The 26574-nt window shown below is 43.5% G+C and overlaps 1 protein-coding gene across 1 annotated transcript in view; it reads left to right on the forward strand.

Moving 5' to 3' along the window:
* Positions 1-26339, forward strand: part of LOC142301871 (pyroglutamylated RF-amide peptide receptor-like) — a 238610-nt gene extending 212271 nt beyond the window's left edge. The window contains exons 5-6 of the mRNA XM_075342910.1: positions 19777-19874; positions 25840-26339. Of these exons, the coding sequence (XP_075199025.1) occupies positions 19777-19874; positions 25840-26225 (484 nt within the window). The 3' untranslated portion in view covers positions 26226-26339. The remainder of the gene's footprint in view (positions 1-19776; positions 19875-25839) is intronic.
* The last annotated feature ends 235 nt before the right edge of the window (positions 26340-26574 follow it).

Raw genomic sequence — 26574 nt, forward strand, 5'->3', positions numbered from 1 at the left:
CAGCCGGGTGGGGGACCAGAACGCAACCGACCACGGCACCGGTCACCATCACCTTGGTTTACCAGAGACTTGTGTGTTTTACTAACTGTGAATACACCAGCAACCCCTGCGGTCGCCATCCCCTGCATGCACCAACCGGGTCCCGGGGCCACCATCCCTGCCCACGGAGGGGTTAACAACTTGCTGCACAGCATCTCCCCCGGTGCCCCGTAACAGCAGCGGTGGTGTCCCACCTCACCACACACCGTGGGTGGCGTCACGAACGTAATACGGCCCAGCCCGTACATATACGTCCCCCCATTTATTCGGCGTGTCCGCGAGACCCCCGGGTCCGGAGACCCTCGAGCCACCACCCGTGAAGGCCCGGATCCGAGCAGCGCCGGCTGCTGGCACGGGGGCGGCACATAAATATACCCCCTTTACAAAAAGGGCCCAGGGCACGGAACTGGGCAACGGCCACCACTGTGACACCCTCCAGACGTACACCGCCCGGGACCGACTACCCCATATCCCTGGGCGACACATATCTGTTTTTACCATCAGCATGTTATCTGTAAAAAATAGACAACACTCAAATGACATGTGGATGGTATAACTTATACTGTGGAATGGGGCTTCAATTACCATTTTCCGCTACTGTGGACATGACTGATTGTCAGAAGGACAATAGGTGACTTGGTGGCACTTCACTTCTTCTAGTAATTACTTATTGCAGGCAATGTTGATGTGGTGGAATGGAAAAGACCATTAGGTGATTTGAGATAATTGTTTTGTAGCCTCATTTTATGATAACAGATGACACAAGTTTTCTTCTAGGCGTAGAGCAACTGCAGGTCCCCGTCTGGTGGTATTGTTCCACTGCTATCCGCCTGACGGTAGCGTGAACCCTGTGGGGTTGGAGTCTCTGGTCCTGTCTCTGGTTCTCCCTTTGCTACTGAGTCTTCGGATTCTTAGGGTCAGCAAGGTCCTTGATGGTCCCCTTGCTGTGCAGGTGTTAACAAGCCTGCCTGGAGCTTGTGGTTGTCCTAGGGTACTGTTCCCCGTCGGTGCGTACTTCCGGGAGTACTCCACCGGCAACTACTCTCCTGGGGACCAGGTTACTGCTCACTACAGGACAGTCCGTCTCCACACCTTCACAGTCTTACTCCTACTCCATTACTGTCTCTTTCTCCTTCCTCACAGTCTGACCCTCTCACCTGGCCAACTAGTGGACTGGACTGGCTCCACCTCTAGGCGGCCATCCATTGGTCTGACCCTAGCTGGGTACCATTGTATGGGGGATTGTTGGGAAAAACTGGGATTGTGTAGTGTTTGTGTAACACCGGCACTGGGTTTCCGGGTCCCTAAGGGGATAGGCCCTGCATCCCTGAGGGGATGCAGTACCTTGTAGCTCCCTGATGACTTCAGGGGCGCTACAGATACATAGACCAAAAATGGATGAAAATCTGATCCAGCACACTGATAAAAAAAATGATTCCTTTTTTCTCTCATACATCTGAATGAGGCCTAAGTTTACGTCTTTCCAAGAAATGAGAACCATTAGCAAAAAGTGAGCTCTATTAAGGCTCCTTCAGACGTCCGTATATATCGGGCATGTGCTTTCTGATTTATAGTGCACACTGACCCATTATATTCAATGAAGCAGTGCAGATGACCGTTATTATCACGGACAGAATCTGTGAAAAATCTGATTTCACAGTATAACATCCGATTTTTAAGGATATATTGACATTTTTTAACATGGGAGACTGTAAATGGACTTGTAATTAAATGAATTACTGCTACTGTAAGAAAACAGGTTGTCAATGGATGACAAGTGAGAAAATAATCGTCCCGCTTTTCTGGATGAAAATCAGACCAATTATTTTATACTGTCGTGTGACTCTACCCACAAAAATATAAATTATAAAATGATTATGTAAAAATAGACCCACTGTTAAAATGAGAAGATTAACTCTAAAAATGAATTTACTTTTTTCTTGCAATCAATTTCTTTAACTTATCGGAAAAACTATAAAACATGACGGATAATTGGGGATTTGTGATTCCAGATCTCTTTTTCTAGATCCGAAATCACAAATCCAGCAGTAAATGACTGATTAGCATATAGATGTATTATCTGCTATCTGGTGCTTTTTACTTCACGACGGGCAGAGTTTCCATCTTTATCTGTATATAGGTAGTATACGGTATTATTTATTACCGCTGAGATGTGTAACTCTAGGTTCTCACCTAATCTCCGGAAAACATGACTATACATGAGTATAACTACATAATATATCAATATCTAGTCTTTCTCTCCCAGCTATTTTATTGTATTAAGAAACTCAAGTATGGGCATTTGTGAACTCTATGGGAATGAGAGGACGTAAGATGATGGTATTGTTCCAGCAAGAAAGATAAGACTTATATTAACAATTAGGCCTAAGCCACACGGCGAGAAAATCGGTGCGAGTGGAGTGCGATAAAACATCGCATTCCCCTCGGACCAATTCTAGCCTGTGTGTCAGCACACATGAGCGTTTATTTTCTCAGCCCTAATCGGACCGAGAAAACAATCGCAGCATGCTGCGATTGTAAGCTGAGACTCTTTCTCTCGCACCCATTCAAGTGAATGGGGCGAGAGAAAAATCGCACTGCACTCGCGGTACACCGGTGTACCGCTAGTGCAGTGCGAGAATGGCTATAGCCGGCTACACAGGCGAGAGGGAGAGAAATCCCTCCCTCCCCTCCTGAGTGCCAGCCCGCCCTCCGCAGCTGAGGTCTGCTCGCATGAACGGACCTTAGTTGCAAGGACACAAGCATGACACTCGACTCTGCTGTACTGCCAGCACGAGCCGAGTCTCATGCAAGTGGATCGCAGTAGTCCCCGTGTGGCCCCAGCCTTACGCCTGGAATAAAAGATTCTCAGAAATGAATGTCAAACAATGTCAAGAACAAGACAAGAAATGGACATTGGAAAATTAACTTCAGATGACATGAACCTTACCATGCATTAAACAGAAGTCTGGTGCATATTTTACTACAATGGAAGCTGTACTGACAGAAATTAATAGCGACATGGTAATATAGCACTAGAGATGAGGAAACCCGACTTTCGGTGTTTGGTGTTTGTACCAAGCACAGTCTTTACTAAAAAAAAACAGTGTTTTGATTCAGAGTTTGGTTGCTTTACGTATAAGCACCACTCGTGTGAGCATCGCTGTGCTCGGGTACACTCGTTGCTCAGCCCAGAATGAACCACTTGCATTGTTTGAATGGCTTCCATTGTGGGTAATAACAGCATGATCAGATGTAGTGTGGACCTCCCCCAAAAAATGGAAAACCCCTGCTTACCAACCCCGGAACAGATCTGTTTATGCCTTGTTGCATGTGGGCAGAGACCTGAACTACCCAATCAGTGACTTTCTTTGGGTTTCAGGTTGAGAAAACCCACTCCAACACCACTTCACTGATTGAAACTATTTTATTTAGTTGATTGAATGACAACCAGAGAGTGAGGGAAATATTCAAAACACTACACAGACACTCAACCAAGAGGCTGAGACCCTTGTGCTGTACAGCGTGGTACCCGAACAATATGCACCTACTATACTATATAAATTCACCTATTGGTGCATGTATCTAAACAGGTCACCCTTATAATTATATGAGTGTACCATACAGGTTCACCTGCGGTATAGCACAACAACATAGAATATTAGAGTATATTATGTTTACTCCCCTATTAAATGTCCCCTTCTTTCCCAAAGTGACTTCAACAAATTTAGAGGAATAGTCCATCTTCAGCTGTACTGAGAATATCTATCAAATAAACCAACTGCAGCGGCTGTATAGACATGTATAGACAGAAACTAGGTTTAAATGAATTTAAGCAATTATCTTGTGCTATAATGTTGTTCAGAATCTCTCTCCTAGAAGAAGTTCAAGTATGTCATGAAGTCCACTGAGTGCTGTGTCAGCAACTAGGCGTGAACCAGAATACTTAATAATAGAACAAATAGGAAACACAGTAGTTAAACAAGAGTTTCCAGATGCTGATCTGGAACAGTCAATTTGCCGTTCTAACTATAGGCTCTATCTCAGTCTCGAGCATTTTGGCTTCTAAGTGTGGTGGGATGTGTGCACGGTTACACTTGTCTTTCTTACAGACCTGGGTCTGCTCGGGACAAAAAACTGATGAATACAGACAGATGAAGGGCCCCTCCAACAGGTGAATGGTAATGCAGATGACCCAGACATGACTTCTCATCAACTTTCAACACCTCTCACACCATGTTCTGGCCTTTTCTGTCTTTCAGCAGCATTCCAAGTAGATATTTTCTCTCATCAATACAGACTCTGGTTATTGGCACAATCAGGTCTACTCTGCCACTGCTTCGATCACGGTGGGATGATTCCATGCACAGATGTCACTGGATCTCTCTGCAGCACATTGTAACGCTCGCCTTTGGTTATGGTAAGGCGGCGAGCTAAAGTGGACACTCTGGACCACATGGAAAGCCAAAGCTTACCATTTAGTGCAATGGGCCTAAGTACCTGCCACAACACAAACGTCAGGCACCACTCCCAGGGCAGTGATTGGGACCAAGTCCAATAACCGGACAAGCATAGTCACTAATACAGTAGGTGCAGAGAGGATTAATGAGGCAGATACCACGGCCAGGGCACGGGTGGACACAGATAAGGACAGGCATAGTCTCAAGTGTAGCCAGGGACCACTGGGACAGCTGAGGTACAAAGCATGCCTAGAATGGACAGGCAGAGTTACTAGTGTAGTCAGGGACCACAGGGGATGCCAACAAGGCCAGAACAGGAATAGGACACTGTACACTGGCACAGACATGGATAGAGAACCTGACAGTTAGCTAGCGACAGACAACTAACTAACCATGTTTCTCAGGCACCTCCCCTAGTGGGAGAGTGCCTTAAGTTCCCAGTGCCTCTCAGCGATAGCACAGGCCCCAGGACAAGGAAGCAAAAGATGCACACATGGGGGACCATAGGGAAGCAAGGCAGCATGGCATGGGCAGGCTGTGAGTAAAATAGCGTCCCTGCTGGGGAGAGCAATGCAGGGACACTGGTCCTACATACACCCTCTTCTTACCTTGCTTGAATCTAGAAAGTACGGGCTCCTGACAGGTTAGTGGGCATGGCCGGCTTGGTTGGTGGGCATGGCAATGTTACTTCCCATCCACTATAATCGCACAAGGGTGGGGCCTTCACCCCCCTGCACCCCCCCATCTTAGGGTCTTGCCCCCATACCCCTGCTTCTATTATAATCAACTCTATTTCCATGTGGACTTAGAAAAATAATGTTTATTCTGTTTGGAGACGTTGGGCTGGAAACATCAGGCTACATTTTGAACATGCCCCTTTAAATGACAAGTTACGTCATACTTGTAATAAGCCCGTACATTCTAGCATCTACATTCTTACCTTCAGTAACTTCAGACTGCCATCAAGATGGCCGCTTCTCTCCTTCCTGTGATCAACATCCTGTCAGCTACCACCTCCACCTGTACCCCAAGCTGGGTGTTGCCTCATTAAAACATCAATTTCTTGAGATCACCAGGAATTGCTGGGACCAATCAATATATATCAACATTGATTTCTTCCCTTAATTCTTACGTGTATTTCACGCAACACACATTTCTATTGTCGTTTTTCAATTGTCCTAACAGTGACCCCCGGTGGCCGAATAACGACATTACTTCAGATGATTAAACTGATGGACAACAGGTATAGTGTTACACTGATATGGACACAGATATACACCTTAGGGTACCGTCACACTTTAGCGACGCAGCAGCGATCCCACCAGCGATCTGACCTGGTCAGGATCGCTGCTGCGTCACTACATGGTCGCCAGGTGAGCTGTCGAACAGGCTGATCTCACCAGCGACCAGTGACCAGCCCCCAGCCAGCAGCGACGTGCAAGCGACGCTGCACTTGCACGGAGCCGGCGTCTGGAAGCTGCGGACACTAGTAACTAAGGTAAACAGTGGGTATGGTTGCCCGATGTTTACCTTAGTTACCAGCGCACACCGCTTAACTTAGCGTGTGCAGGGAGCAGGAGCCGGCACTGGCAGCATGAGAGCTGCGGAGGCTGGTAATGAAGGTAAATATCGGGTAACCACCTTGGTTACCCGATGTTTACCTTGGTTACAGCTTACCGCAGGCTGTCAGACGCCGGCTCCTGCTCCCTTCACATTCAGGATTGTTGCTCTCTCGCTGTCACACACAGCGATGTGTGCTTATCAGCGGGAGAGCAACAATAAAAAAACGAACCAGGGCTGTGTGTAATGAGCAGCGATCTCACAGCAGGGGCCAGATCGCTGCTCAGTGTCACACACAGCGAGATCGCTAATGAGGTCACAAAAAACGTGACTCAGCAGCGATCTCAGTAGCGATCTCGCTGTGTGTGAAGTACCCCTTATACTGCACTGGTCAAAGAAAACAATAATCTTCAGTGATAAGGTCTCATTCAGACATCTGTTTTTCAAATATACAGTAGATAAGATCTGTGTTTTTCACAGATAAATCATGTCCCCATTGTGGTCTATGTGGCTTCTCGCATATCTGTGTTTTTTTTCCCGAACCAATTGTCAACAAAGAAAACAAATAAGGAAATGTCTGTTTTGGATACGATAAAGCTCAAACATTAAAATGAATCAATCCATGAAAAAAATTGATAGGACTGAAATGACTTCATGCGCCATCCGAGTGTTGTCCATTTTTTACTATTTAAAGCAAACCCATCATTTGGAGTATGGCATCTGGTTTGAAGGCAGCATGTGACGGAGCAGGCAGAGCTGATCAGATTGATTATAACTTTGTGGGAAAACTTTAACTTGACCTTTATTTATTCAAACCTCTGCTCATATTGGGGTCCAGTGGGCGGTCCTACTTTCTGACTGACAGCTGAGCTGTATCCACTATTATACAAGGAAGGCTGTGAAGCAATGTGTAGATCTACCTCCTGGATGTCATGATTCATGCTGTTCCTGAGCCGGGGCATGTATCCTGCCTCCAAGGTTTAGTTGGGAAGTGCCTGTTTGTTCTGGCCTCATTCCGGGGGTTGTGCCGCCATATAACGATATTGCTACCTTTGGGACGCCGCCAGTAATATTTCTGGCTCTGCTGTATACCCTATTCCTGAGAGAAGTTCTCTGGTTCTCCTGACCTCCGTTCCTCTTGCCTGACCTAACTTCCGTCCCACCTGCCCGACCTGACCTCCATTCCCCCGACCTCACCTTCGCTTCCATGGCCTGATCTGATCTCCGTCCCTCCTGCCTATCCTGACCTCCGTCCCTCCTTCCTGACCTTACCTCCGTCCCTCTCTGTCCTCCGGACTCTGGTACTGGTCCGTGTCCTCCACTCCCTCCCCGGTGCTTACTTGCTCTCCCGGTATTTGACCTCAGCTCTGTTCTTTGACTTTTTCTTGTTTTCCCCCCGGTACAGATGTGACATCCCGGCTTAGACCCTGACTGATAAACTATCTCTGTTCTTGTGTTAGCGACCTCTAGTGGGCTTCTGTCTAACTGCACTCAGGAGTTCTCTTTCTATCTGAGCCCCAACGCCCCCTAGAGGTAGCTTGACACTGGACTTCTAAGGCCAAAATGAAAAAGAATTTTTCAAAGTGTATTAAAAATTTGTCAATTTTTTCCCCACAAAACTATATATTAATCTGCTTGGATCCTCCTATTCTATAACATAATGCCTGCAAATAAGATGTCATTTTCAATTTGACAGGATTGCTTTAATGAGTAGGAGAAGTTTTAACTTATCTTTTTTTCTTTTGCATATGAGCCATCTGAGTGAAGCACTGATGGAAAAAAATAGACACCAAAAATGGATTAAAATTAAATCCAGCGAACTGATGACATTTTTTTTTTCTTGCAAAAGGAGGTGGGAATGAAATCTAATGCAGTTTACGATAGCCGCACAACTTTGAGGCAACTAAGAAGAAAAATATACACTGCTATACCCTTTACTTGTGGTTCTATCTCAAAAATGTCTTTTAAGTCCATGTTGAACTCGGGTCTTTTGATCACCGTATTCAGGCTTTTGACTTCAAAGTCCCAGAGTCAAGAATTGCAAATAATTCCACGGTAATTGGAAGTTTCTGAAGTTTAGATCTGGGCTTCTCATAAAACAGACCCCATTCTATGTAAAATCTTAAACAGGTGGTTCACTACTCTCCAATAGTGGCCACATTCCTGTAAAACTGATAAGGAATGTTTTTACTAAATACCTTGTTCAGCTAATTTTGCCTCTGAGCTGCGCTATTGCGGTCTGTTCATCCCCATTCAGTGACACCCCCGGGCTCCATGACCTCTGGGATCCAGTTGACCTGACATCACCGCGGTCGGACCCAGTCTTCCGAGTGGCTGGGCGGTGGGTGGAGTTTCACCGCTTGTGATGATGGGCTGTGATGAGGGGTGAAACGCCGAACACAACCTAGTCACTCAAAAAGACTTGGGGCCTGCCTCGGTGATGTCGGGTCAACTGGAAGTTGACGTGACATCACCGGGTCCCAGAGGTCGCGAAGCACTAGGGTTACTTCATGGGGCTGAATGGACCACAATAGCGCCGCTCAGAGGCAGAATTAGCTGAACAAGGTATTTAGAAAAAGCCTTCCCCATCAGTTTTACAGGGATGTGGCTACTATTGCAGAGTAGTGAACCAACCCCTTTAACCTGAACTATCGATTTTAGTCAACATGAAAAGCAGCTACAAGACATCTCCTGAGCAGCTGATCATGGAGAATCTAAAAAGGAGATTAAACACAGACTATATATTTTACCTGTAGTAAAAAACACTCAATCCCGCATTATTGCCCACGTAGATATTAGTTTAATAGATTTTGATAGTGGTACGTACTTAGAACTATTTAATATCTAGGTCTTAGAGGAGTCATTTCAGCAAACACAATGGTTCCCGACACCCTCAGCAAATTGTAATAATGGGGTTTGCTTTCCCTCGTATGACTTTCTTATGCTCCTCTGGCACATGGATCGTCTTCAAGAGACATCCCTTATAATAGCTACAAGTCAGATATAATCATCCGTAACTAGTGCTATATATCAGACTCTTTTGTGGTCTGCTCTACATATGTACTGAAGGAACAGGGAACAGATTTGAAGGTGACATCGAGACATTTACTGATCTAATTAAAAGTGATATCTTCATGCCTGGCTTAATAATTCTGTCATGTAACCCTGGTGTCAGAAGACTCTACATGTAATATGGAGACATTTTATGAATAGCTTGGAAGGATGTAATTTAATAAAAGAAATGACACAAAACAATGAATACCATGTTATTTATAGCTGATGTCCTGGAAGAAATACACTGGAAATGAATGCTGAAACTGTAATTAGAACCTAATTTTCTCTTTGAAATGTGAATAAATGGTCTACAAAAAATTCAGGGCAAAGCGATAGTATATAGTTATTCAATATTCATGATCAGAAAGAGTCATGATCTGTTATGTAAGGCATTTTAGCTATTTTTATTTTATGACTCTATATACTCCAATTATTTTACCTGGTTGGAAAAGTGTAGAAAGGGTGAGAAAAAGTACCGAAGTTCAATTGTCTTAATTTTAGAGCCTCATAAATTTGTGTATTAGGTTCACACATCAGTTTCATATATGCTCATGACTAGAGATGAGCGATGTTCGAGGTTCGCCAATTTTATGTTCGAGTGATTTTGGGGGGTGCTCGAGCTCAAACTCGAACTCGAGCTTTTTGCTAAAAGCTTGACAGTTCGAGTTACGTTCGATCACCATAAACGTGGCTTTTCACAGTAAAGCTATGTGCACATGTTGCTATCTGCTTGCGTCCCCAAAAATCAAATCTTTATTTTTATATAGCGCTAACATATTCTGCAGCGCTTTACATACATTAGGAACACTGTCCCCATTGGGGCTCACAATCTAAGGTCCCTCTCTGTTTGACTTTTAGAGAGTGGGAGGAAGCTGGGGTACCTGGAGGAAACCCATGCAAACATGGGGAGAATATACAAACTCCTTGCAGATGGTGTCCTTGGTGGGATTTGAACCCAGGACCCCAGCGCTGCAAGACTGCAGTCTCGCTCCACGTCTGTCACAAATCTGCGGTGTCTTTTCCTCTTTAGAAAATGGCTGCTGCTTCATTAGTCAATTAGTTATTTCGTGCTTTCCCCGCCCACCGGCGCCTATGATTGATTGCAGTCAGACACGTCCCCAAGCTGAGTGACAGCTGTCTCACTGCAACCAATCACAGCCGCCGGAGGGCGGGTCTATATCGTGCAGTAAAATAAATAAATAAAAAATAAAAAATATAAAAATGCAGTTCCCCTATATTTGATACCAGCCAGGATAAAGCCGCATGGCTGGAGGCTGGTATTGTCAGGATGGAGAGCGCCACGGTATGGGGAGCCCTTCAGCCTAATATCACCCAGCAGCTGGCTGGAATAGCCGCATCCATTAGACAGTCCCGGACACTACCCAGCTCATCCCGAATTGCCCTGGTGCGGTGGCAATCGGGGTAATAACGGGGTTGATCATGCCAGGCGTCTCTTCGAGACACCTTCTATGATCAACCTGAAAGTGAAAATAAATAAACACACCGCGAAAAATCCTTTATTTGGAATAAAAGACAAAAAAACACCCTGTTTCACCCCTTTATTAATCAACAAATACCTCTCCAGGTCCGACGTAAGCCACACGACACTGTCAGCTCTGCTCCCTGAAGATGTAGCAGCACCGTAGAACACCATCGCGCTGTATCTGCCTATCTTTATCAATAGAGGCAATAGCTCAGTGGATAGAGAGCTCCCCTATGAAGCAGTAGGTCGCGAGTTCTAGTCCCAGTGAAGAATTTTTTTTTTATTTTTATTTTTAATTATATTGTGCAGTAAAATAAATAAATAAATTTAAAAAAAAAATTTAAAAAAATGCGGTTCCCCCCATATTTGATACCAGCCAGGATAAAGCCATACGGCTGGAGGCTGGTATTGTCAGGATGGGGAGCGCCACGGTATAGGGAGCCCACCACCCTAACAATATCATCCAGCAGCCGCCCGGAATAGCCGCATCCATTAGATGCGACAGTCCCGGAACTCTACCCAGCTCATCCCGAATTGCCCTGGTGCGGTGGCAATCGGGGTAATAATGAGTTTAATCATGCCAGGCGTCTCCCCAAGACACCTTTCATGATTAAAATGAAAGTGAAAGTAAAGAAAAACACACCGCGAAAAATCCTTTATTTGGAATAAAAAACAAAAAAAAAACCCTTTTTCACCCCTTTATTAATCCTCAAATACCCCTCCAGGTCTGACGTAATCCAGATGACACTGTCAGCTCTGCTACAGAACACAAATGCTCTGATCAGTTCCACGTAGCAATCAAGTGAATCGCGCGTTCAGCAGAGCCTTCACCACTGCAGAAGTCAAGATTACCAAATCTGCCAATCTTTATCATTAGAAGCAGTAGCAGAGTGGATAGAGCGCTTGCATAAGAAGCATTAGGTTGCTAGTTCTAGTCCCAGTAAAGAGGTTTTTTTATTTTTATTTTAAATTATATTGATAATATATTTATAATTATAATTTAATTATGCACTGAGGGGAGGAGCCGGACATTATTTCATGTAATAAGTGAAATAATTAAAAAAAACGGGCTTCCTTATATTTTTTGTTCCCAGCCGGGTACAAATAGGCAGCTGGGGGTTGGGGGCAGCCTGTAGGAGCCTGCTGTACCTGGCTAGCATACAAAAACATGGCGAAGCCCACATAATTTTTTTGGTGGGCAAAAAACTCCTGCATACAGTCCTGGATGGAGTATGCTGAGCCTTGAATTTCTGCAGCTGCTGTCTGTCTGAATGGAGGAGAGCAGACAGCAGCTGCAGGCAGAACTACAAGGCTCAGCATGCTCCATTCACTAGTGTATGCAGGAGAACAGACAGCAGCTGCAGAACTACAAGGCTCAGCATACTCCATCCAGGACTGATAAAAAAAGGTTTTTTGCCCAGCTCACCTGTGCAATGGAAGCCAGTAATCCTGGGCTGTGCACGGAGAAGAGGTTTGGAGAGCCAGTCCATGTGCATAGGAAGTAATTGAGAGATTTCACCAGCACAAAACTCCAGGCATTTTGTTCTTTAAAATAAAAACTTCTTTATTTTCTTGTCATTAAAAAGTCCATGCTATAGTGGTTAAGCCCATGTCAGAGAGGACGCGTTTCGAACATCCAGTTCTTATTCAGTCTCTAAACCATCTAGTCACAGAACTGTTTAAAAAGGGCTGAACCCAAACATGTGATCAAATGCAAGGAGAGAGCAAGACAATTACAAAAACATTAACCCCTTGAGTTAGATCACTCCATATAGTGCCATAACATTTATATACACACATAGTAATTGAGCAAGATTAATATGCAAACATCAATTCATTTCTTTTATTTAGACCCTTAGGAAATCTTGTGCCCATTAAAAACATCCATTTTATTTCTCTCTGAAAAAGGATATCTTTCAAATTTCCACCCCTTCTAGGTAGTTTGATTTTTTCAATGGCATTAACTTTCATGCCTTTCAAATCACCCGCATGTGCGTCGCGAAAATGTTGAGACACTCCTGATAATTTTCTCGTGGTAACATTATTCACATCATAAATGTGTTCAGATATCCTCTTTCTGAGAGAACGACAAGTGCTGCCTATATATTGTAACTGACAAATAGTACAAGATATTAAATAAACCACATGGTCTGAGCCGCAGTTTATGAGTGACATTATTTTATAAGTTTTTTTATCGGTGAATGAAGAAAAATCCTTCACATTTAACATATAACCGCATAGTCCACACGATCTGTGGCCACATTTAAAAGAGCCTGTGCTGGGTAACCAATTGCCGGTATTTTTTTCCCATTTAGTGGAACCGCACCTATTCATGTGATCACTAGGTGATAACATGGATCCCAATGTAATGTTCCTTTTTGAAATAAATTTAACTCCATTTTTTAAGATTTGATATAATGTGTCATCTGTAGATAAAATGGGTAAATATTTCTTGATAATTTTAATTACATCATAATAGTTCTTACTGTATGTTGTTGAAAAAACAACTGACAATTCTTTCTGGGGACTATCTTTGATTTTATTCATGTCCAAATATTGTGACCTACTCACTTTAGTTGCCTTGGTTTTGGCTTTTTGGAGATTTTTCATTTTATAGCCTCTTGCCAAAAACCTTTTTTCAATAGTGCTGCATTCCACCTCAAAACCATTTTAGGTGTTGCAACACCTTCTAGCACGGACATATTCACCTGTAGGGATGTTATCTATAACATGTCTTGGATGGCAGCTTCCCGCATGTAGTAGCGAGTTGCCTGATATGGGTTTTCTATAAAGGCTGCAATTAATTTCTCCACTGTCACCCTTTCCATGAAATTGTATATCCAAAAAATTAATTTTTGATACATCATGAAAAAAAGTGAAAAAAAGATTGTGGGCATTGTTATTGATGTAAAATATAAAATCCTCAATTTTTTTGTTTGGATTTTGCCATACAATAAGTACATCATCTATAAATCTCAGATATAATGCTATATCCGAGAAGAAAGGGTTACATTGATTGAAAATATATTGTTCTTCCCACCAAAACATGAATATGCCCGCTAATGAGGGGGAAAATCGTGCGCCCATTGAACATCCCTGCAACTGAACATATCCTTTATTTAGAAAGGTAAAATAGTTGTTCTTAAGTAAAAATTCAGTCACATCCACCAAATAATATTGTAGTTCAAGTGAGTAGTCAGAATATTTTTTGAGCAAATCTTTCAAAGCTAAAATGGCAAGAGAATGTGGAATGGATGTATACAGTGATTGCACATCACAAGTTAACCAACTGTAATTATCCTGCCATTTCATCTGAGAGATAATATTCAACACATGTTTGCTATCTAGGACATAGCCAGGAGACATTTTGGGAAGAAATTGGAGGTGGTTGTCCAACCACTCTGCCAGATGTTCAGTGTAAGGTGGGCTTTGCACACTACGACATCGCAGCCCGATGCTGCGATGCCGAGTGCGATAGTGCCCGCCCCCGTCGCAGCAGCGATATGTGGTGATAGCTGGCGTAGCGAAAGTTATCGCTACGCCAGCTTCACACACACACTCACCTGCCGTGCGACGTCCCTGTGGCCGGCGACCCGCCTCCTTGTTAAGGGGGCGGGTCGTGCGGCGTCACTGCGACGTCACACGGCAGGCAGCCAATCAGAGCGGAGGGGCGGAGATGAGCAGGATGTAAACATCCTGCCCACCTCCTTCCTTCCGCATATCCTACGGAAGCCGCAGTGAGGCCGGTAGGAGACGTTCCTCGCTCCTGCGACTTCACACACAGCGATGTGTGATGCCGCAGGAGCGAGGAACAACATCGGACCGTCGCGTCAGCGTAATCATGGATTACGCCGACGCTGCACCGATGATACGATTACGACGCTTTTGCGCTCGTTAATCGTATCATCCAGCCTTTACACACTGCGATGTCGCATGCGATGCCGGAAGTGCGTCATTTTCAATTTGACCCCACCGACATCGCACCTGCGATGTCGCAGTGTGCAAAGTGCCCCTAAGAATCAATACCTGAAACAATTGGTCTCATTTTTGGGGGAAACTGATTTTTGTGTGACTTGGGTAAGGCATGCAATAGTGGTGTTAAACAATAAGAGGGATTAAGATAATCTCTCAATTTCTCATCCATAAAACCCAAATGTAAGCCTTCCTCTAAAATTTTCTCTAAGGTCTGTGGACTATGCGGTTATATGTTAAATGTGAAGGATTTTTCTTCATTCACCGATAAAAAAACTTATAAAATAATGTCACTCATAAACTGCGGCTCAGACCATGTGGTTTATTTAATATCTTGTACTATTTGTCAGTTACAATATATAGGCAGCACTTGTCGTTCTCTCAGAAAGAGGATATCTGAACACATTTATGATGTGAATAATGTTACCACGAGAAAATTATCAGGAGCGTCTCAACATTTTCGCGACGCACATGCGGGTGATTTGAAAGGCATGAAAGTTAATGCCATTGAAAAAATCAAACTACCTAGAAGGGGTGGAAATTTGAAAGATATCCTTTTTCAGAGAGAAATAAAATGGATGTTTTTAATGGGCACAAGATTTCCTAAGGGTCTAAATAAAAGAAATGAATTGATGTTTGCATATTAATCTTGCTCAATTACTATATGTGTATATAAATGTTATGGCACTATATGGAGTGATCTAACTCAAGGGGTTAATGTTTTTGTAATTGTCTTGCTCTCTCCTTGCATTTGATCACATGTTTGGGTTCAGCCCTTTTTAAACAGTTCTGTGACTAGATGGTTTAGAGACTGAATAAGAACTGGATGTTCGAAACGCGTCCTCTCTGACATGGGCTTAACCACTATAGCATGGACTTTTTAATGACAAGAAAATAAAGAAGTTTTTATTTTAAAGAACAAAATGCCTGGAGTTTTGTGCTGGTGAAATCTCTCAATTACTTCCATCCAGGACTGTATGCAGGAGTTTTTTGCCCACCAAAAAAATGACACGAGCATCGCCATATTTTTGTATGCTAGCCAGGTACAGCAGGCAGGTACGGCTGCCCCAAACCCCCAGCTGCCTATTTGTACCCGTCTGGGAACTAAAAAAAATAGGGAAGCCCTTTTTTTAATTATTTCATGAATTTCATGAAATAATTAAAAAAAAATCGACATAAGCTTCGCCCCATTTTCGTGTCATGCCAGGTACAACTAGGGAGCTGGGGATTGGAATCTGCAGCACAGGTTAGCCCGAGCTTTCTGGGCCCCTCTGCTGTGAATTGCAATCCGCCCCAGAAAATGGCGCTTTCATAGCAGCGCCATCATCTGATGCTGTATCCAACTCTTCCAACAGCCCTGGAGCCGGGTGGCTTGCTGGGTAATTATGAGTTAATACTAGCTTTCTTTTACTAGCTAGTATTAAGTCAGAGATTCTTAATGTCGGGCAAGTTTGACCCAGCCATTAAGAATCTCCAATAAAGGGTTCAAAAAAAAGACACCACACAGAGAAAAAATACTTTAATAGAAATAAATACACAGACACACTTAGAGACTCCATGTTTATTATTCCCTCTTATCCCTCCATGATCCTGCTCTTCTGTCTTCTTTCTCCTTCAACCCATGCAGCTCTGCTACATCAGCAGCGCTGCATGGGAGGAAGACGCTGCTGTTCCCGTGTAGTCTTTTCACTCTGTGAGTGACCAGAAGCTGCTGCCTGTAAGCGGTGACGTCACCGCTGACAGGCACATTACTATAGCAATGGTGATCTCCGTTATTGACCGGCTGTTGCAGCCGGTGAACAAAGGAATGGGGAAGCAGAACGGGGAGTCGACCGTGTGCCAGAGCATGTCGCCGGTACACGGAGATACACAAACGATCACCGCATACTGAAGAGATGTACTGACAGGTCCTAGCATGACGTCAAAGCCATGTGACCTGTCTGTAGCCAATGAGATAATAGACACGTGACTGGTCACATGGCTATTTTGACGTCACGATAGGTCCTACCCGGTGCTGGTTACCGGGAGGACGCAGCAATTATCGGAAGGAAAAGCTTCAGGAGACAGAGTGCAGGACGCATCGAGGGGACAGGTAAGTGTTATGGCAATGTTTATTAACTATATGTTTACATTTATAATGTGTTTTTATATGTTTGTGATTGCCTCCCATTGGTTTCAATGGGGTTTGAGAGGTTTGCCGAACCAAACTCGAACACGGCCTCTGTTCGACGAACCAAACCAAACTCGAGCCTCTAGAGGTTCTCTCATCTCTACTCATGACATACCTCCCAACCGTCCCAGATTCAGGGGGACTGTCCCGATTTGAGAGCTCTCTCCCACAGTCCTGCTGTTCACTGCTCTTGTCCCGGTTCCTCCCTTCAGTGCAGTGAATAAATTAACTCAGTTCAGTGGATACATTTGTGTATTAGGTTCACACATCAGTTTCATATATGCTCATGAGGCTGTAAAGTTGAGGTAAAGGTTCTTCTTATCTAATGAAGATTGAATTAATTACCTTTGATCTTAGGCCTCATGTATGCAAAGGTATCCTGCTCAGTTATGCATATAGCTATGAAAGTGCAACCATACACTGCACCTCCGTATGCTTATACACCCAAGGGTACTGGGGATTTTGCACAAGGTCCACCACATCCTGCAGGCTGGCTGTAAAGACACCATTTTATTAGTATAGCTGGAAAGTGTCCAGGTATATTAAAAAATATTTCATCATTGTAAAAAACTGACATATTTTGGACATAAAATTGTCCATTATTCAGAACAGTTCTTTGGCCAAAATGCATGATTTTTTGCCATTATGCAATATTCATAATGTGCCTGGAACCATTTAAGCTTTACTAATAAATTGTTGACGTTTGTATACAAATGGCTGGATACCTTTGTTTTCTATTGAAACATAGCTGGAGAAAAAGACATGGCCGCACATCCAAAAATCATACTTTGATCTAATGCCGCAAGGCAAAAATGTATGTACCAGAAGATGAGCTTCTTGGTATTACATTCAGATCAGACTGTATGAAGCCACTGCCACGTCACCGCGAACCTCTGAGTGGGTCCCAAACCTATTTGAAGCCTTAAAGGTGTGGCGCTGTGTGCCAATAACCGCCTCAGCGACAGTCCACCAGCAGGGCAGGTGACCTGCTGCCTAAGAAGATCTATGCTACAAGGTTGAGCCCCATGATTCCAGGCCACACTGCCCCACTAATACAAAACCACCACAACAATGGCCGCCACACAGCACAAACACCATGTGAAAGACTTTTGCATCTAATCTGATGGAAAAAATTGTGACATGTTCCATCCACACTTTATATGTAAAGAACATATAGAAGCATTGCAAGTAGAACCTACTATGTGCATAAGCTGATTACTTGTTTTTTTTAATATTATTTATTGAAGAAAAACCCATGTTATTCAAAGTACAATGAATGTACCTTCATCTAATGTCAAGCCTGGCATATGCTGGGGCTTATAGGTTTGTAACAATGGACACAAAAACTACCAAAAAATAGAAAAAAACCTACATCACCCAAGTATCAAGAATCTCATTTTACCTGCCAGCATTGATAAAGGGATGCTGGGGTAGAATAGTGTGTATGTCGGGGGCGGAGGCCAGCTTACCCGTCGCGGGGGCTGCTCAGGGAGATCGCGCTCGGATCCGGTGCCTTCTCCTCGGTGGCTCGAGCGGGCTAGACCCGGGGCTCGAGCAGCGCTCCTCGCCCACGAGTGAAAAGGGGGTGGAATTGGACTTTTTTGGGATAGATAGAGTTCGTGACGCCACCCACGGGTTGTGGTGATGGTGGGCACCACCGCTGCTGGTGACAGGGTTCCCGGGAGCGATGGCGGGGAGCAGCTAGGTGTTGACCCCTCCGTGGGTAGGGGCGGTTGGTCCCGGGGCCCGGTAGGAGGGAGGGTTCCGCAGGATGGGTTTTGGCAGGGTGCAGGGTTGCGGTGCAGCGCGGTGCCGGATGGCACAGGTGTACCCACTCAGACACAGATGGACAGAGTCTCTGGTAAACCAAACGGCTGAATAAACAGGGCCCGCATCCAGCTGCGGTGTTCTCCCTGGATGGGTTGATGGTGGCTGTCGTTTCCCTGCACCTGTGTTTTGTATTTTGAACTCCAATGCCTGGGCACCGGTAGTCCGCTCTCCGACGTGTAAGTGCCGGAGGAGCCCGTTTGCCTGCAGACGCTGGCCCTGTGGATCTCTGGCCCTTGGCGGTGGCACTTATCCGGAATGGTTGGGCTGTTGCCTTCAATCGGGACTTGGGTGGGAATGAACCCCTGAGGTCCAGACCATAATCAGTAAATTTGACTAAAGGTTGGCTTCAAGCCTAGTCGGGGTCTGAGTACCCTGCCTGGTGCTTGGCTCCAATCGGCTCCCCGGTTCGGTACCGGCGGGCCACCGCCCGACCCCGGTTCTATGGTTCCGCTGACCTTCACCAACTCCTGCAGACGGCCACCACCGTCTGCCTACCTTGCTGGGAGTGCTTGGACTCCAACCCAGACACCAACAGTTTCACTCCTCTCACTCTACTGCCCACAATTAGACTGACTACTGTGTTTCCCCGCCTCCAGGCCTGTGAACTCCTCGGTGGGCGGGGTCAACCGCCTGGCTCCGCCCCACCTGGTGTGAACATCAACCCTGGAGGGTGGCAACAAGGGTTTAATGTGTGACTGGTGTGACCTGTCCAGGGAAAGTGGTGTATGGTGTTGTGTCTGTGACTACCTGGCTAGGCCAGGGCGTCACATGTACCTCCTAATGAATTTGGAGCATTTTTAAGTTGCCATGCTACATTGCAAAAAATGTAGTCCAGAGAACAGTTATGTAGTAATTTGTGCTACTTTTATAGTGTAGAATAAATGTGTTTGCACCACTTTTCAAAAATTTGCAGGGCTGACCAAGACTGGTTTAAAATGCCAAAAATTGCACATTTTTTGTGAAACTATGAAAGTCATTTTGGTAGCTGAGATAAGGGGTTTTCTCCCCAGAAATCTTATTCGGTGTCAGATGTCACATCTCTACTGATAGCAGCAATAATATAGAAATCACTTAATATTTGTACAACAAAATAAGTCATCAGTGATGTCTTCATCTTTGTAATAATTTACTGTGAGTTATTTATTTGATGTAAGTGTTATTCCAGAGAGGGTTAACATTACTGAAATATTTTTCTTGTTCTCTCCAAGAAAAAAGAAACGAGCTGTGATGATGATGGTCATCGTGGTCCTTTTCTTCACCGCCTGTTGGGCGCCATTCCATGTGGTCCACATTCTTTTTGAATACAGTAAGTCCGTTCATTACTTATAGAAAAACCTAGATAAAGTTTTGTCGCTATAACTATTTTTATATAACTGTTGACATGTCATAGTGTGTTTATAGGTCACAGCCAGTGAAGAGTCAGGTCTGAATCCAAGAGTCTGATGTGTTCATGATATGTGGGCTCCTGCCACTCGCCATCTGCCAATTGAATGAATACATCAAATTCTTGCCCTCCAAGTGCACTTTTTTGTGGCCATGGACTGCAAATAGTAAGGAGCGCATTCACAGTATATAAACAGTGGCATGCAAAAGTTTGAGCACCTCAGTCAAAACTACTGTTATTGTGAACAGTTGAACAAGTTGAAAATGAAATTATCAGCCTGTTAGGGTTAGGGCTTATTTACTATCATCATTAGGAAAGGCCAGGGGATGCAAATTGCACAGCTTTCAAATACCCCAGCCTCCTCTTACCTTGTGCCAAAAAACAGAATCCATGGGTTCTTCTAAGCAGCTGCCTAGCACTCTGAAAATAAAAATGGTGGAAGCCCACATAGCAGAAGTAAGTTATAAGAAGATAGCAAAGCGTTTTCAAGTTGCTCTTTCCTCAGTTTAAAATGTAATTAAGGAACAGTGAAGGTCAAGATAAGGTCTGAAAGACCAAGAAAAATTTCTATGAGAACGGCTTATAGGATTGCTAGAGAGGTAATCAGAACCCCCCCATTGACTGCAAAAGACCTGTAGGCAATGTGCACACGCTATGTTTTTTTGACGCTGCGTTTTTGTGCGGTTTTGGCCGCTAAAAACGCACCCGCGGCAACAAAACGCAGCAAATGCATGCGTTTTTACCGCGATTTGGTGCGTTTTTGGCTGCGTTTTGCTGCGTTTTTGATCTCTGCGTTTTTCTGCGTTTTTCCAATGCATTGCATGGGGGGAAAATGCAGAAAAATGCAGGAAAGAACTGACATGTCCATTTTTTTTGTAAGCTCAAAAACGCAGCTTAAAAAAAAAGTTGCAAAAATGAAAACTCATAGACTTTGTGGGGAAGCAAAGTCATGCAGTTTGGAGGCCAAAAATGCACCCGAAAAACGCGAAAAAACGCCGCGAAAAACGCACTGTGTGCACATAGCCTTAGGAAGATTTAGCAGACTCTGGAGGTGTGCTATATTGTTCTACTGTTCAGAGACATCTGCACAAATATGGCCTTCATAGAAGAGTCATCAGAAGAAAAACTCTCCTGTGTCCTCACCAACAAATTCAGCGTCAGAAGTATGCAAAAGAACATCTAAACAAGCCTGATGTGTGTTGCAAAAAAGTCCTGTTGACCAGTGAGGTTAAAATAGAACTCTCTGGACACAATGATCAAAGGTATAAAAACAAAAAAATGAGCCGGAGCGTGAGTTGGTACACCTGTATGTTATAACCGCATCTTCACACTGGCCAGGAGACAAAAAAAATCCAAACTAAGAATAATATGAACAAAAACCCTACAATAACTTAATAAAACCATAGTGCATATATATGTAAATAAACATAAGGTACTTAGTAAACACTATTTTAGATCAAAAAAGCGTAAAGCCATCCCACCGTGACAAGGTGTACTCAAATCGGGATGGTACCTAACACTCTCGTATTAAAACCTTACCATATGTCAGAACAGACCTCAATCGAATAAGGGCAGAGAATGGCTGGGTCATGGGATGCAATGGATGAAATGCTCAGCTCTCTGGAAAAAGGGGGCCACACCTTATTAGTACTAAGTACAAGATGATAAAGAAAAAAACAATAAAAAAAAGGGCCAGAGCGTAAGTTGGTACACATGCTTGTTATAACCGCATATTCACACTGGCCAGGAGACAAAGAAAACCCAAAATAACACTAATATGAACATTTACCCTACTGTAACTAAATAAAAGCATAGTGCATATAAATAAAAATAAGATACTTAGTAAACACTATTTTGGATCAAAATAGCGAAAAGCCATCCCACCGTGACAAGGTGTATCTAACTATCTCTAGTATGGAAACCTTACCATATGTCAGAACAGACGTCAATTTAAATAAGGGCAGAGAATGGCTAGGTCCCGACTATTCCCACACAAGCATGGGATGCATAGGCTGAAATGCTCAGCTCATTGGAAAAAGGGGGCTACACCGTGTGGACCGATGTGGCTAAAATAGAACTCTCTGGACACAATGATCAAAGGTATGTCTCGAGAAATAAGGGCAGAGCATTTCAGGAAAAGAATATCTTGCCAACCATTAAGCATGGGGATGGATCAGTCATGCTTTGGGGTTGTGTTACAGCCAATGGCACAGGGAACATTTCACGGATAGAGGGAAGAGTGGATTTAATGAAATTTCAACAAATTCTTGATGCAAACATAACACCAACAATAAAAAAAAAGCTGAAGTTAAAAAGATGATATCTTCTACAAATGGATAATGATTCTAACGACCTCAATAGGTGCAAGCTTAAGATTTTATAATGGCCCTCACTGTTCCCTGATCTAAACATCATTGAAAATCTGTGGCTAGACCTCAAAAGAGCAGTGCATGCAAGACGAGCCAGGAATCTCGCAGAACTGGAAGACTTTTCCAAGGAAGAATGGGTGAAAATTCCTCCAACAAGAATTGAAAGAATCTTGGCTGGTTACAAAAAGTGTTTACAAGCTGTGATACTTGCCAAAGGGGGTGCTACTAGGTACTTACCATGCAGGGTGCACAAACTTTTGCATAAGTCCGTTTTCTTTTTCTGTTAATTTAAAAGTGTAAATGTTGTTTTTTTTTGCAAATGCAAAGGAAATGTGTCATCTTTAACTTTATTCCTATTAGAGATTATTTAATTTTCAACTTGCTTAACTATTCACAATAACTAATTTTGACCAGGGGTGCTAAAACATTTGCATGCCACTGTATATGAGCCCTAAAGAACCTAATGATGAATACCAGGGTAATAATACAAAGTGCAGAGTGAAACAGATTGTAGATGCCCTATTGTTCAATCAGCTTTAGCCTTCCAACAAGGGAAGAGTCCCCCTATTCTTGAGGATGGTATCAAATAAATAATACGGGGGATAATGTTCAATTAATTTGAGTATTTTCTATGATGTAATGTGCTATGTAGCCATAAATAATGTAAGTTGGACTTTAGGGGGAGATTAGGCGGGGGAGTGTTTAAACATGTTAATAGGCTGAATATATGTTTAAATAAACTTTTTTGTTAACCATACAGTACAATGCAAAAAATGAAAGCAGGTGTGAAAAATATGTTGCAAAGAATGTTTAAAAAAATAATAGCAGAGTTAATAGTTTATTATTCTTATTATAATGAAAGATGTCACCTATGCATGGATAACACAGGATCTTGCTATAATTCTCCAATAGAAGTCAGTGAGTTAGACGCAAATGAAGGGGGGAGCCCTATCCCGGCAGAGCGTCACTTTCTCCCCTGCTTCACTCAATGTATATGTTTGTGTGATGCTCCTCTTGAGACGTGCGTCACTTACAAAAACGTTCAGTGCTACACCTCCATCGTCACTGCCAATCCTCGCCATAGGCATGGAGAGTCACACACTCCACACAGAAGTCTCTTGTAAGACAATTCAGGAACCAGTTTATTGGAGGTCATCACCTCTCTCTTACTTCAGACCCACAGGGTCGCACGTGCTATCGCAGCTCTCCCGGGGTAAGGGTTCTAACTTGCCAGCACTCACCCTGGGTACTTTACTCCAGCAGCTAAATCCAATATGTGCTTCCTCCCCGTGACCTTTCCTTGCCACTGCCATGTCTGCTGACCAGTTCGAGTCCAGCTAGTGGGCTCTATACCTCACATCCCACCGATCCTGGGATGCTTTACAGCCCATGCGCAAGATGAGGTCTTGACACATGGGAGGATTCCTCACTACCTGGACAGGCCCTAACCCCTGGCACTGTCCACTCACCTAAACCTCTGCCGCTTAACACTCTTCTCACTTCCCCGTCTTTCTGATCCTACTCTTTTCACTCTTCCCTCCTTGTCTTAGTTTCCCTGTTTACCAACTAGCTCTATTTGCAACTGTTCCTGCTCTAACCTACCAAACTCACTACCTAGCACTGACACCCCACTCCTGCACACTTGGTCCCTAGTTGCACTACAGTAAAACATCCTATCTTATTAATACTATTTCTATCCTATCTATAACCCTATACCTACCATACTCCTGGCTCTCTACACTATGTCTCCCGCCTGACACAGCGTTAGGGGCCAGCTTCTTACATTACACATTATTTACAGTATTCTAAAACATGCATAAAATCAAATATATTACTTGCCATAAAACGTACAATACTTGCGGTCACTAGAGAACACCGTACGTCGTGCCCATCCAGCTCTGCTACATCCCACAGTAAATACATCACACTCCTATATACATTATATTTACAATACAATAACACTTCTACGTAGAAGTGGACATAATTCACCCACCTCCTACACAAATACCATTCTCCGATATCTGGGAGACTGCTGTAAATCATATGTCTGCCTCAAATGAGATTTGCCGTGACGTGGCGAGGCAGCTCAAGAAATTGCAATTTTTTGCCAAAAATCTCAAAATTCTTATAATAAGTACAGTTTGGAATGTTTAGTGCTGAAGTGCACATTTGGTGCTGGCTTTTTGTTTTTTCTTCATTGAATTGGTCGGTGGTTGACCTCCACCTTGCTATGCACCCCAATTTGGGATATATTCCATCTGTCTAGATTTTGGCGGTTGGTGACTGTTCACATTAAGTCATCAGGCTTTGTCCACAGGCTATTTACTTCATGCAGCATTTGCTTGGACCTGTCCCGCCCACAGCCATGACTCAGTCATGGGTACGGGATTGAAATAGACCAGGTGAGTGCTGCTAAGAGCAGTTCTACTATTCATATGTGAGGCCATCTGGCACATTTTATAAAAATATTTTAGTGTAGGACTGCCTCAAATGAGATTTGCCGTGACGTGGCGAGGCAGCTCAAGAAATTGCAATTTTTTGCCAAAAATCTCAAAATTTTTATAATAAGTACAGTTTGGAATGTTTAGTGCTGAAGTGCACATTTGGTGCTGGCTTTTTGTTTTTTCTTCAATAACACTTCTACGTAGAAGTGGACATAATTCACCCACCTCCTACACAAATACCATTCTCCGATATCTGGGAGACTGCTGTAAATCATATGTCTCATCTGCTTATAACTCAGATCCAACAATATGTCCATGGTAATGTCGCGTGCGCAGATGAAACAAAAAAATCTGCGCACATGCCGATCCCTCTCGTAGTCTTCACCACAGTGTCTTCATTAAAATGGTGCTGGAGAGTGTGGTTCACGCATGCGCAGATTCCGGTGCCACTTTAATGAAAACAGAATTACTGTGTCAATGCGCATGCGCCGCCAACAACAGCAATGGTGGCACATCGCAAGATTCAAATAATGAAAAGGGGGCACATCATAGAGGAAGCTGGAGGAGGACTTTATATCAAGGATCTGACCCACAATGGCCCGCCCCCGTTGCATCCGTTAATCAAAATGCAGGAAATTTCTGTAACCGTGATTAAAGATATTTCTTCAACCAAGCATCGGATCTTTCTATAATAGGTATGCCTGGATTCAGCATCTTACTGCCTGTATGGCACTGCCTTTACTTCATATAGAAAAAACCTGCTGGTTGGTTCTCTTTAAAGGTTTTAGACAAACATCCAAATTTTTTAAGGAATTTCTAGGTTAATGCATGATTGATAAGCCATAGATTGTACCAAAATAGATATAAAGGAAACATGGAGATACAGTAGATATAGTAGATGAAAACTATCTGTCCAATTTAGTTTGCTCCATTCTATATTAATCTTACATAGGGAAAGTTTGCTCCATATAATATTTCAGCTTCCGTAGATAACACAGGACACAGTGGCAAGTCAAGCTCTATAGCAAATTGTCAGCACAGATTAATGAAAAATTGATTTTGTTCTGTCAACAGATGACCTGGAGGAGGAGTACGACGACGTCACAGTGAAAATGATAGTGGCCATTGTCCAAGCTGTTGGATTTTTTAACTCTTTTAATAATCCTGTAGTTTATACTTTCATGAATGAAAACTTTAAGAAGAGCTTAGTGGCTGTGCTTTTCTGCCACTTTCGACCACAAGAGACAATTGAAAAGAGGGACAGCCAACTGGAGAAGCCCAAAGTTGGAGTATCTACTTTTCCACATAGAAGGAATGGACGCAGTGCCCACAGCCACCTGAGTGCGGAGAACCTAGAGCTCCGGCTATGTGAACAGTTCCCGGCCGCCAAGCTGGAATCCGTCACTTACCCTTTGGTGAATTCTCACAAGGACCTCCTTCCAAATGGACAGTCGGCTTAACGACTGGAATCACAGCAGGGATTTTCTTTTTATAAAACATTAATTTACTGAAAGAAGACTGTGAAGGACCAATTATAATGTATTAAAGTGTTCCTATGGGTGCATGTCCATTTATTACAGCTTTCTTTATTTCACACTGCATAGACCATTAAATATCAATCCTGATTTCTGCCATACTCTATGTACAAGGGGTGTTGTGTCCTATGACTGTGGTTAGAGCCAAACTTAGGAATGATGATGGGATACTAAATGCCTCAATTTCAAGTGTTTAGAAACATCTGCACCTTCTAAATCACGGATCTCCAACCATTGTGAGACTTGATCTCCCAATATACCCTAACTGATATCA

This window comes from Anomaloglossus baeobatrachus, chromosome 4 (assembly GCF_048569485.1).
Source record: "Anomaloglossus baeobatrachus isolate aAnoBae1 chromosome 4, aAnoBae1.hap1, whole genome shotgun sequence".
Classification (NCBI taxonomy): domain Eukaryota; kingdom Metazoa; phylum Chordata; class Amphibia; order Anura; family Aromobatidae; genus Anomaloglossus; species Anomaloglossus baeobatrachus.